At 56.2% G+C, this 11,826-nt stretch overlaps 1 protein-coding gene across 1 annotated transcript; it reads right to left on the bottom strand.

Moving 5' to 3' along the window:
• Window positions 1-373: 373 nt before the first annotated feature.
• SUN2 (Sad1 and UNC84 domain containing 2) lies at window positions 374-11,515 on the bottom strand. Its single transcript, XM_021554059.3, has 18 exons — window positions 11,425-11,515; window positions 10,882-11,039; window positions 10,173-10,345; window positions 9,892-10,026; window positions 9,606-9,701; window positions 9,321-9,414; window positions 9,063-9,133; window positions 8,680-8,807; window positions 8,116-8,337; window positions 7,960-8,037; window positions 7,829-7,872; window positions 6,599-6,764; window positions 6,286-6,513; window positions 4,838-4,922; window positions 4,643-4,758; window positions 4,330-4,497; window positions 3,840-3,932; window positions 374-3,724 (listed from the first exon to the last, which is right to left on the bottom strand). The coding sequence occupies exons 2-18, from the start codon at window positions 11,007-11,009 to the stop codon at window positions 3,611-3,613; spliced, it is 2,139 nt and encodes a 712-aa protein (XP_021409734.2). The 5' UTR covers window positions 11,010-11,039; window positions 11,425-11,515; the 3' UTR covers window positions 374-3,610.
• Between the last annotated feature and the right edge of the window lie 311 nt (window positions 11,516-11,826).

Consider the following 11,826-nt stretch of genomic DNA (forward strand, 5'->3'; position numbering starts at 1 on the left):
CTGCTCCTTAGGGCTAAGCTGGACTCTGTTCATGGTAAGGCAGAGGATGGGAGGGCTTGGGAGGTGACTGCAGAATGAGGACAGCTATGATATCACAGACTTAAGTCTACTAGAAGTTTTTAGTCCCAAGGAATTAGAGAATTTAGGAATAAGTATTGTTTTCAGCATTGTTTCAAGGAGTTTTTCATCCTCAAGCCTGCTCAATGACAAGGTGATAACTTTAACTGGCCCTAGAGTTAGTACATCAGGCTGGAAAATAAAGATTTGCCATAAAACTACATAGAAGAAGAGCTCCAAGAATAGCTTTGTCTATCTACTAGCTCTGCACCATTCCCAACAGCAAACTCAGTTACAAAACATCCAAACCACTCCGGGCAGTTTTGATATAATTTATGTCTTGTTTTTTTTTTTGTTTTTTTTTCTTGCATAGGCATAAATTACAATCTGTTGATTAAAAAATAAAAGAAACAAAACAGTGCAGCATTTGCAACAGGCTACGGCATCAAACACAAACTCCTGTCTGTAACCATCTGTTTCAGCAGGGCTAATTTGTAACACATGTATAGGGCAAACTGAGAAGGAGGGAGAATAGAGGATGGAGTAAATAAGAGAAATCTGCTCCCACAGCTGTTCTGCATTTCTCCTGCCTCACCAGGCACATCTTCAGCATCAGTTCTAGGATTAAATACCCATGGGAAGAGAAGCACATGCTGAAGTAGCACTTTTCTGTGCCCTCTCTTCTTTTGCAGCTCTGGGAAGTGCCGCAGAAAACCTGCAAGCTCCAATCTCGAGAGGTAGTGGCTTCTGGCACAAGTGCTCGGGCTGCAGCCCAGCCCTGATGCTGAATTTGGAGGCTGAAAACCCACATGTAGCCTCTGCATATGTTCCTGGAGATCCTCACACAGATGGCATGGTGAGGCCTCTAAAACCAGCTAGAAAAGACCATGAAACCCCAGGATGAGCTCTCACTGGTAGCTCCAGGGAGCAAAGATTTTCATGTCCAAAGGACAGGGCAAGCTTGCACTGTAAAGCTAAGTGCTCCCTAACCCAGACACAGCAGTTAACACCCACACAGAAGGAGCAGAGATCCCACTACCACTCCCTTTTCAGGGGAAGAGGTCACCTTTCCTGCCTCTCATCAGCATGCCTGATTTACCACAAAATCCTTTTTTTCTTGGGCAAAGACCTTGTCTGTTCTTACAGTCCAAGCCAGGGACCAGGGAGCCAGAATGAACATAAGAAAAGGGGTTTTCCCAGGCTCATGGTTTATAGCTCTTGTTCCAGCAGCCATAGAAAGGTGAGAAAAAGGGAGAGCCTCATCTCTGCTTTCTCTTTCTGATTCAAATAAATACAGGAACTGGTCTGTCAAACCCAGAACAGGTCTAGGCATTCATAAAAGCACAGCTCCATGTGCTTAGTGCACTCATGGACATGACTCCAAGGCAAGCAGGCAGCTGTAGACAAGTTTAAAATAACTTTGGCTGTGGATGCCAAGAATTAAGACTATGCTCAATATAGGAGAGAATTTATAGTCCCTGGCTCTGGCTCCAGGTCAGCTTTCTCCCTGCAGCAGAGCCTCCCAGCTCTGCAAGAGGCTCCGGAGGGTAATTTTAACCTGTTGGGGACAGGGCTTCACCCTCTGAGCTCACTTCCCCTGCTTGGAGCAAGGAGACCCCTTGCTCCAAGAAGGGGTGTGCTGCCACCACCCTCACCCTCCCAAGCTGGCATGGGGGGAGTCAAGGCTCAGCAACTCTGCCTGGTGCTGAAAGGAGACACTTCTTCAGCCCCTTGTTCTCCTTCTCTATGCCTACAGTGCTCCAAGCAGAGACTACCAGAGTGGGAATCAATACATTGTGCCAGGGGAAGGATGGTATCAGCATTGGACAGGGCTGAAACACTGACCATGAACCCTTAAGCTTTTCTTTCAATGAAACACAACACAAACCTGGAGGCTGTTAACACCATCCAATAACATAAGCCAAACAGTGTGATGCAGGCAGAGGAGGTGGAGGGGCCAGATAGCCCTAGCACCCCTCAGCCTGGGGAAGGTCCCTGTGCATCTTTCCTGCAAACCCCTGCCGTACCTCCACCCATGCCAACAGTGCAGGTAAGATTTACATGCCCACTGCAGGCAGAGCTCCCCCTCCTGCTCCAGCCCAGTCCTCCCACATCCAGGGCTCAGAGAACAGTGCAATGCCAGTAAGGAGAGGTAGGAGGAAAAGGGAGCCCTTCCAAGAGAAAGGAGGTCAGCCCGCACCAGTCTCGAGGACCGAGAGCTGAGGGAGCAGGCGGGGGGTGGCTCTGCATGCTGGCAAGCCCTGGCAATTGCCCCATCTCCCCCCAGGAGCCCTGCAGAGCCCGGGGGCAGCAGCTCCACTTGCTGCTAACCATCAAGTATATACAGATGCAGCCATGGGCAAGAGGCCACAGCCACGCATTGCAGTCTCAGAGGACATCCAGAGCAAGGAAGGCAGGAATGCCTCCAGCATCCCACCAGCAGCAGTGCACAGAGCACTCCAGCTACCAAGCCACCAACAATGGGAGGCCCACATTTTAAACAGCTCTGCTCATCTTATTCTAGCTTATCCTACTGTGTATGCTATTCTACTAAACAAAGCTCTAGCCCTCTCCACATCTAAGCCACTTATCCAAGTGGAACCATGAAACATTCTCTGGTTAAGTACAAATTGCATGGAAAAAGTATTTTTTCCCTTTGTTACTACAAACCCCCCCACGACAAAAAAACCAACCTCAACACCCCAACTGGAAAATAGCTTCCCTCCCCACCCCTCTTTTAAAAAAAATATCAGAACAAACCCCAAAGGAAAAGCAGGCAACAGGAATTTTCAATAGCATCATCAAGCTTAACACTGGGAGGCAGCCAGCCAGGGAGGCCAACAGCATCGGTAAGACCCAACTCAGCTACTGTCAGCAGGAGGGCTTGAGTGGATGGACGGCAGCACCAAGGTGGGCTCTGCCACCAACATGTGCCACATTCCTCTCCTCCTGCTGCTCCAAACCATTAGTTTTATGTTAATACTTCATTAATACTGTCTTATTTCCTCTCTGCCAGCCCAGCATTGGAGGGCTGGAGATCTTTACCGAAACCAACACCAAGGCAAGAGAAGTGACCCTGTTTGGAGGGGACCTGGTGGCCACGACCAGTGGCTCCCACTTACTCTGGCAGCACTGAGTCAGGCACCGTGGTCCCACACACCAATCTCCTACACCCAAGCCCGCATGAAGCACATCACAAAATGACACACCTCTTTCCCAAGCCCTGGCCATGCTAGAAAGGAGTGGAACAACAGGGAAGAGGAGCAGCGCAAACCTGATACAAAGTTAGCTTAAAAAGTTAAAACGTCCCATACACACTGAAAACAAGCCAGGCTGCGCTAGGACCACGTGGGACGCTCTTGCCTCACCACCCTGGTCCTTAGAAGAGTGAAAGCCTCACCCCTTCAACACCAGCTCTTCTCCTCCCGCCAGGGGAGCAGCTTCCAGGGGCGGCTGCTGGCACATGCCAGGATTTCTACGTGCGAAGCAGTGAACCAGATGCATCCCTCCTGCTGTCAGCCCGGCAGCATCCTCATCCCGCGTGGGCCGGGGGTCAGTGCGCCGGCTCCCCGTGCACACGGAAGCGATAGATGCAGGTGTATTCGGGGTGGCCCCAATTGCTCAGCACCCGGAGCTCCACCAGCTGGTATGTGCCCATGGAGTCACCCTTGGGGAGGAGGGAAAAGAAAAACCTGAGACCTTGAGGGCTCTCTATGGCTCAGAGACCTCAGAGGCCCCATTTTCTTCTCGGGGATCAGGTGCTCCAGGGGCAAAGTATTTACCTCCAAGTAAAATGTTTGGATGGGGTCACCATCATGGTTGTAGGTGAACTGTCCAAGGAGAAGGCCCTCCTCCTCTCCTTCTTCCTTTAAACCCTATGGAAGGGCAGGGAGGCAGAAAGGGAGAACCAGGGGTCATCAGAGAGGGAGACCAGAGGCAGGGCAGAAGAGGGAGAGTGAGACCAAAGTGTGCTTGGCCCCCACTCCTGCTCTTCCAGGTCAAAATAGACAAATGGGAACAGGGACCAGTGGGGAAGGATGAAGGGGGGAAGACCAAAAGTTATACCTACTCAAGCCCCTTTGTCCCCCAAAACTCTTTCTAAAACCCGGTACTGCCCCTCTCCCCACCAATATTGCTCCTTCATCTTCCTCAGGGTAAGACCAACCCCCCCAGAGCACCACACAGTCAGGTATGGGGTTTGTTAGCCTCCCTTCCAACGCCCTCCCACTGTGTTCCCCCCCGCCCCCCTCAGGTCTGGGTAAGGGCACTCACATAGACAGCAAAGTCCTTGGGGGCACTGGGGATGGTCCCCTGCGGTGAGAGGGCTTTTGGGATGTGCTCCAGTGTCACGGCCGTGGGGCGGATAATGCCAGAGAGGCGGATGACAGCAAAGCCCTGGGAGCCACGAAATGCCCAGCAGTTCCCAGGGTTGACATCTGGCTATGAGCATGGAAGTGAGACACCAGCAATGTTACCACCATCAGATCATTTTTCTCCCACCAGCCTGGCTGCTGGCTTGGAGCAACAGTCAAAGCCCAATAAAACCCCCATGAGAACCAGCCCAGCCCTCCCACTCAGGGCCCACCTGCAGGATGACACGGGGGGACTGCGAGTGGTACCACAGGGGGATGCCGAACAAGCTCAGCAGTGCTGTCCGTGTCTCGTAGGTCTCTGAGCAGCGAGTGTTGATGACACTGGCCCCTGGCATGAGGGGATGGCAGCAGGTGAGCTGCAGGCCAGCCCCTGTGTCACCTCCCCAAGCTCGTCCCAACCACCTTACCTGCTGACTCAAGGGCATAGTCAACCATCCCCACACGGTCCTCGCTGTAGCGCTTCAGGGCCTGGCCCACGATGAGATGCACTTGCTGCAGTGGGAGCAGAGGGCACAGGAGGGTGACAAACTGAGGCAGGCATCCTGCCCCCCACCCACCTGCCCCTGCAGGGACAGAGAGTGCAAGAACCTTCCCGCAAAACAGCCACGGCATAGAACAGCCAGGAGATGAATCACCGAGGCAAAAATAAGAGCACGCGCATTTGGCTGGGAAACATCGTTAGAGGTTGCTAAAAATACTGCAGGGGAGAGGAGCTGTGCAGTGAAGGGGCAGCACCCAGGCATGCTGCACTTGCCTGTCCCCAGAGGGGCTGGCTCAGAGGGAGGAGAGCTAGCACCAGACACAACCTGACAGACCACCCAGAATAATCAGCTGGTCCCTCCTGCCCTGTCCTACAGGTCTGATGGGAGCTCTCCCCATCCAGAAAAGGAGGAGATGTCTGGAACACCCATCTGGAGCCAAAGCCAGCCTAAGGAGCTAGGACCCTGCAGCACCACTTTGGGTCTGAACTTCATGGAGTGCACAAAGCTCACACAGACTATGGGGACTGCTAATCCCAGATTGATTTCTCCACTACCTCCACAGGGAATTGCCAGCAACTCTTTCCAAAGCAAGCAGGCTCATTTTTTCCCCTTGGTGTCATTCTGCTGAAATGCTTTGCACCAAACAACTCCGCAGCACGGCTGAAGAATGGGGATAAGCAAGGTACTCCACCCACGGAAGCCTTGTTGGCACCTCTCCCATGTTCTGGGTGAAGGATGCACAAGCAGAAGCTTTGATTTTAACAGAGTAAGTGTGAATGCTGAGAACTGGTCAGAGAAGAAAGTCAGATAAACTTTATCAGACACTCCTCTGGCAAGTTTTGAGAAAGTTCAGAGAAAGAATTAAAACAATCCTGCAGCCAGTGTTTTGAACTTGTTGTTAATTGTAAGATGTTTACAAGAAGGGTGTTGTTCCTAATTAGCCAATGGTGTAAGGAATATTGATTAAGTACCAAGCAAGTTCATCTTTATCGTATCTGTCTATAAAAAGAAATGTGTGGTTTCTAATAAACACAGCTTTTGCCTTCTGAGAAGACACAGGAGCCGTGTCGCTTTATTCACCTGTCCTCAATACAGCAGCGACAAGTGAGGGCCTTGCAGGGCTGCAGGTATTACCACCTGTGACCCCTTCCAGAGCACAGAGCAAGCACAAACTGAGAAGGGAGTGGCAGAGAAGGAGTTTCAAGGGTGCTCTTGCATTCTGTGAGCCCAGGATTAATATCCCAGCTGTAGGGGCTGTCCCAATGTCTCTGCCATCTGCCAGGCACACTTGCCAGCCCCTCAACACACAAAGTGGGGCACAGTGCCCAGCCCTGTGGTCACCTCATGTCCCTGGGGCTCAGGCCAGTACTCACCTCCTCTGTCACTCCTGCAGTCCCTCCTTGCCGCAGAGCCACTCCAATACCAGCCTGAGCATCCCGTGCTGACAGCCTCCGGTCCTCCAGGACTTTTGCAAGGATCTTGCGCTCCAGAGCCTGGAGCTCTGCTTGCAAGTCTTCCCGCTGGAGGATGAAGGCAGCAGCACCATCCTGCTGGGACTGTGACAGGAACCTACCAATCCACACTGGGAACTGCGCTTCCACCTGGAACGGTGCGGACAGGGCTCAGCCCCCAAGCAGGGACCCTTGCTGGCCTTTCTGCCAAACAGGCTGGGGACCAGGGACTCACATCAGCCCGCACTGTCTTCAGCTGCTCCAGTATCCCCTTCACATGCTTCCCCATCACCTCCTGGTCTGACTTGAGGCTTGCCAGCTCCCTCCTTAGCGCTGCCACCTCCTGCTCCAGCTTGCCCACCTCCTGCTGGAAGGTCCCTCGCAGGCTCTCCTGTACCGAGCTGTGCCAAGAGAAAGGTAACAAAACCTCGAGCCAAGAGGCCCAGTTCCCCTCTGCAAACTGGAGGAAGAGGTTCATCCCACATCACCTATGGTCAATCCCATCTCCAGATATAGTTTTAATTCCAGTGGCAATGACCTCTTCTATTGCATCCCATGGGAAAGCATCCTCAGCTCACCCCTCAGCTGAAGGACCACATTCACAGTGATGCAAAACAACAGTGGCAAAGGTCATTTGCTGCCATTGCTCTTGGAGCCCTGCCACCAGCCACAGAATCACAGAATGGGTCAGGTTGGAACAGACCACAGTGGGTCATTTGGTCCAACCTCCCTCCTCTAGCAGGATCATCCCAGAGCACATGGCACAGAACTGTATCCAGACAGTTCTGGACTATCTCCAGCGACGGAAACTCCACAACGTCTCTGGGCAATCTGTTCTAGCGTGTGGTCATTCCACAGTAAAGAAGTTCTTCCTCACATTCAGGTGGAACTTCCTGTGCATCAGTTTCTGGCTATTGCCTTTTATCTTATTGCTTGGCAACACTGAGAAGAGCCTAGCTCCAACCTCTTGTCATGCTCCCTTCAGCCACTGACATTGATGAAGTCCCCTCTCAGTTATCTCTTCTCAGGGCAGCCCTTCTCCAAAGAAGAGATTCCCCAGTCGCTCCATCATCCCCACAGCCCTCCCCTGTACCTGCTCTAGGGGCTCCATGTCTCTCTTGTCCTGAGGAGCCCACAACTGGACACAGCACTCCAGAGGTGGCCTCACTAAGGCTGGGCAGAGGGACAAGATCACCTCCCTCAACCTACTGACAATGCCCTTCCTAATGCAACCTAGGATACCACTGGCCCTTTTGGCTAGAAGGGCACAGTGCTGGCTCCCACAGACACCCACATAGGTATCCATCCATCCATCCATCCATCCATCCATCCATCCATCCATCCATCCTTTCCCCCCCAGACTATGCCTCTTGAGCTCTCCTTTGTCCCCAGCCAGGCCTGTAAATCCCTCCTAAGCCTGGCTGTCCCCAGCAGAGCAATGGCCCTGCCCCAAAGCCAGTGTTACCTCTGCCACTCCGAGTTCAGCTCCAGCAAGCGTGCTTCCATCTCCTACCAGGAAAAGGGGAAGGGGTGAGACCCGTGACACCACTGCTGAGAGTGTCCTGTCCAGGTACCACCACACACTCATCTGCTTACCTGGGAAGCTTGTGCCATCTTGCCCAGGCGCCCGTCTAAATCCCTCTGCACCTGGGCTCGGAGCACATCCAGCTCACCCTGAAGGACAAGGAACAGGGTGGAATATCAGAGCCTGGCCCTGCCCACCCCACTCCCTGCACTCTCCGTGTCACTCACCTGGAGGTGGTTGGCCATGTCGGTGTGGAGATGCTCCTTCAGCCCCGCGTCCCGGCGGCTCACCAGCCCCTCCAGCAGTGCAAGGATGTCCCCCGGGGGTGGTTCTCCCCCTGCTGTCACTGCTGCTGCCCCACGACGCAGCTCCCACCGTGACAGCTCGGCCTCCAGTGCCTCAAAGCGCTTCTCCAGGGACTGGAAGCGAGCCAGGAGTCGGTGTCCCCCCTGCAGTGACAAAATCAGGGTGTGATGCAGCCCTCCAGGGAAGTGCCTGCTGCACAGGACCCCTGTGAAAGGGGGCCTTCACCACCCATTCCCCACTCAGTGACATCTTATTCATCTGTTGCTTCCCAGGAGAAGGCAGCTCCCCCTGCTCCATCCCCAGGACACCCCAAGAGCGAGATGGCCACAAGGTGGGGGAGCCAGTGTGTAGCCATCATCTCCCCCGTTCTCCACTATTCCTCATATCCTGGAAGCAATTGTTCAGCTATGGATCACACCGTCCCAGCTCTCCCTGCAAGGCACCCATCCCACCTGGGCCACCACCATGCCTTTGCTGAAGCTTACTTGGTCCAGCGTGGTCAGGTCCCCTGCCCCAGGAAGATCAGAAGAGGAGGAAAGCTTTCCAGCTCCCCACCATGGGAAGGAAGGCAGGCTGAATGTCGACAGCCCATACGGGTAGAAGTACCAAGCTCCTGGGCACAGAAGGATGAGATGGTCAAAACCACAGGCTGGTAATGGCCACAGTAGTGGACATGGTGGACATGCAGAGGCTCAGCCATCAGCATCTCCAAGGATTACCAGGAGACACTGGCACGTGGATGCAGACGGACCAGGTTACGAGAAGCCATGAGCACTGAGCTCCAGGCCATCCCATCCCCCAGCTAAGGCAGTAGGAGGCTCTGCACTGCCCCAGATCTCAGGGCAGCACATCAAGGGAGGTGGCTCACCGTAGGCAGCAGCAGCAAGGAGCAGGAGGAGCAGCAGCAGCAGCAGGGACCTCTTCAGACGTGGGTAGCGCCTGGAGCACAGAGAAGAGAGAGGTGACTGTAGGACTGTAGCCACCTTCCATCACCTTTACATGGGAGCCAGAGGGAAAACAAAGATGACAAAGCACCCACCACCCCAAATATGCCTCCCCTTTCCAGGGTCCTGCAGGTTTTCCCCATGCTTCCCCCATCCTAGTGTCCCCCCACCAGCACACTCACCTGGAGAAGGGGACGTTGTCCAGGTGGGAAGCTCTGCCAGTGAGGCGGCGCCAGGCCCCTGCCAGCCTCGAGAACAGCCACCCCATTAACTGAACTGTGAGGAGAAAAACAAGCCTCAGGAGGAGTCCTGACAGACATGTCCCCTCCATGCCCAAGGGTGGCATCACAAGGGGATAAAACCCCTCCACCCAAGCAGGGGAAAGCACACACAGCACCTGGAGAGTAGGGATGCTGACTGGCAAGAGCACCGCTGGCTAGAAGTGCCCCTGCCAGCCCTCCACTCACCTGGGGAGGTGAAGACCTGCCAGAGGAAGGAGCCCACCCGGGAGGCTGCAGTTCTCAGACCTGACCCAGAGCTACTCTGGCCTGAGTAATAGTGACCTGGAAAGGAAGCACCAAGTCACCAATGCAGACAGCATCTCAGTGCATTGCCCACAGCAAAGGCTTTGCACTGGGGGTGGCATCTAGTGGGGACTGGCAGCACACTGGGTACAGCCAGGCCCTGTACTGGTCCCCCTGGGGATGCCTCCCCTGCATTCCTGCCATTGCAGACAGACTAGTGCATCCCTACCAGCATAGTCATCCTCTGAGGAGTACCCAGATGAAGATGTGTAGGTGTCATACGTCTTGCTCTCTAGCACTCCATTGATCTTACTGGACTCGGTGTCCCCTGTGCCTCTTCTTCTCCTGGTGGAGAGCTCTCCACCTGCCCCAAAACACAGAGTTCCACTGAAAAATCACCACCATCACTTCCACAAGGGGCAACCCAGTCAGCCAGCCTGGGCAGCTGCCCCAACACTCTCCAGTGTCCAGGAAGGTCCCCAGCTGCCCTAGGAGAGTGGGAAGGCTCACCCCAGTACGTGCTGCTGTCCAGGTCATCATCCAGCATGGAGCGACCCAGGGCAGGAAGGCCCCGGCTGCCCCCCAGGTAGGACTCGCTCATCATGGACTCGCTATAGTAGGAGGTTTGGGTGCTGGGGGCGGGAGAGAGGCGCTTTGTGCTACTCGATTTCCTCCTGATCGTCCTGCGGGAGGCAAGAACCGGCTCATCAGACACCTGTGGTTACGGGATGGGGCGGGTCACAGTGCACTCATGGGGGGAAATGGGGAATTCACCCCAATCCCTCGATCAGCATCACTCGCTCCACACCGGATGGCGGCAGCTTTCGGAGGCTGCAAGCTCTGCTGCGCCGAGGCCTCCCGCCCGTCCCGGGCATCGCTTCCGCTCGCACCGCTGCGGTTTTCCGGCCGGCGCTCGCAGCGCACCTCCCTCCTCCCTCCCTGCCTCCCGCCTCCTCTCGCCACCAGCCGGGAGCCGGGATCTGGCAGCCGGCCACCCGCGGCAGGCTCGGTGCCGGGCCCGCGGGGCTTTGGCTGGAGCAGCGGCACAGCCAGTGCCAAGGCGGCCATGCCGGAACGCGTCGGGCTCGCCGTCACGCTCCCTTTTGCGAGCTCTCCCACGCCCCACGCAGGAAGGTGCCTGGTCCCTGATGCGGGATGGAATGCCCCGCCCCTGTCAGATCTGGGCAGGGGGAACCCCCCACTCGTGCTCCCCACTAACCTGCCGGTGGTCTCCTTGAAGGGGAGCTGTGTCCCACCCAGCAGGGATGTGCTGCTGCCGCTCGTCGTGGCATCCTCGTCCCCGGGGTAATAGCGGGTGGTGACAAGGCGCTGGCTGCGGCGGGACATGGCGGCAGCACGGGGGGGAGCTCGGCTCACCTGGGGGTGGGGAGAGGGCGGGGGAGACAGGGAAGTGTCAGCGGCAGGGTCCCTGGAGGTGTGGAGAGGGCGGGGGAGACAGGGAAGTGTCAGCGGCAGGGTCCCTGGAGGGACGCAGCCAGCGGGATCCCGCTGGCGGGGACCCCACCCCTGTGGCAGGGGTCCCGGCCCACGCCGAGCACCGTCCCCAGCTGGCGGCCGTGGGTGCCCGGGATGGAGCCGCCCCCCCGTACAGGCCGATAAACCCCTTCGCCTCCTTTCCCCTCCGCGGACCGCCCGCGCGTGGAGCGGCTGCCCCCGGCCCCTCCGCGCCCCCGGCCCGACACATTTCCCCCAAGGCCCCGGCACGGAGCCGGCCCGCCCGCCGCTCCCCTCGCAAACCCACCGGCAAGTGCCGCGCAGCGGGGAGCGATCCCCGCCGTCCTTCCCGGCCGCTCTCGCCGCCGCTCCCTTTTGTTTTGCGGGGGAAGGCGGCACCCTCCTCCCGCCCTCCCCCGGACCCCCCCGCCGCCGCCCCGCCCCGCCCGCCGCCGCGGAGAGGGGGCAGCCGCCGCTTCCCCGGCCTCTGGGGAGCTCTTCTTTATCATCATCATTGTTGCTATTTATTATCATTACCGCCACAGCCATATTCCTTTTTTTTTAAATTTTCTTTTATTTTCATCATTTTGGTGGGGGCGGTGGTGAGAGTCCATCCGCACTCTGCTGCCCACTGGGACCTGGTCCCCTGACACCTCAGCCCTGGGGTTCCGCAGCCGTGCCCAGCACGGGCAGCCGTCAGCCCACGCTG

Source organism: Lonchura striata, chromosome 5 (genome assembly GCF_046129695.1).
Source record: "Lonchura striata isolate bLonStr1 chromosome 5, bLonStr1.mat, whole genome shotgun sequence".
Classification (NCBI taxonomy): Eukaryota; Metazoa; Chordata; class Aves; order Passeriformes; family Estrildidae; genus Lonchura; species Lonchura striata.

Coding starts and splice junctions, on each gene's coding strand:
- SUN2 (XM_021554059.3), bottom strand. CDS start 11,009: ATGTCCCGCCGCAGCCAGCGCCTTGTCACCACCCGCTATTACCCCGGG. Junction 10,346..10,881: donor TTCAAGGAGACCACCGGCAG/GTTAGTGGGGAG, acceptor TGCCTCCCGCAG/GACGATCAGGAGGAAATCGA. Junction 6,765..7,828: donor CTGAACTCGGAGTGGCAGAG/GTAACACTGGCT, acceptor CTCTTGGCACAG/CTCGGTACAGGAGAGCCTGC.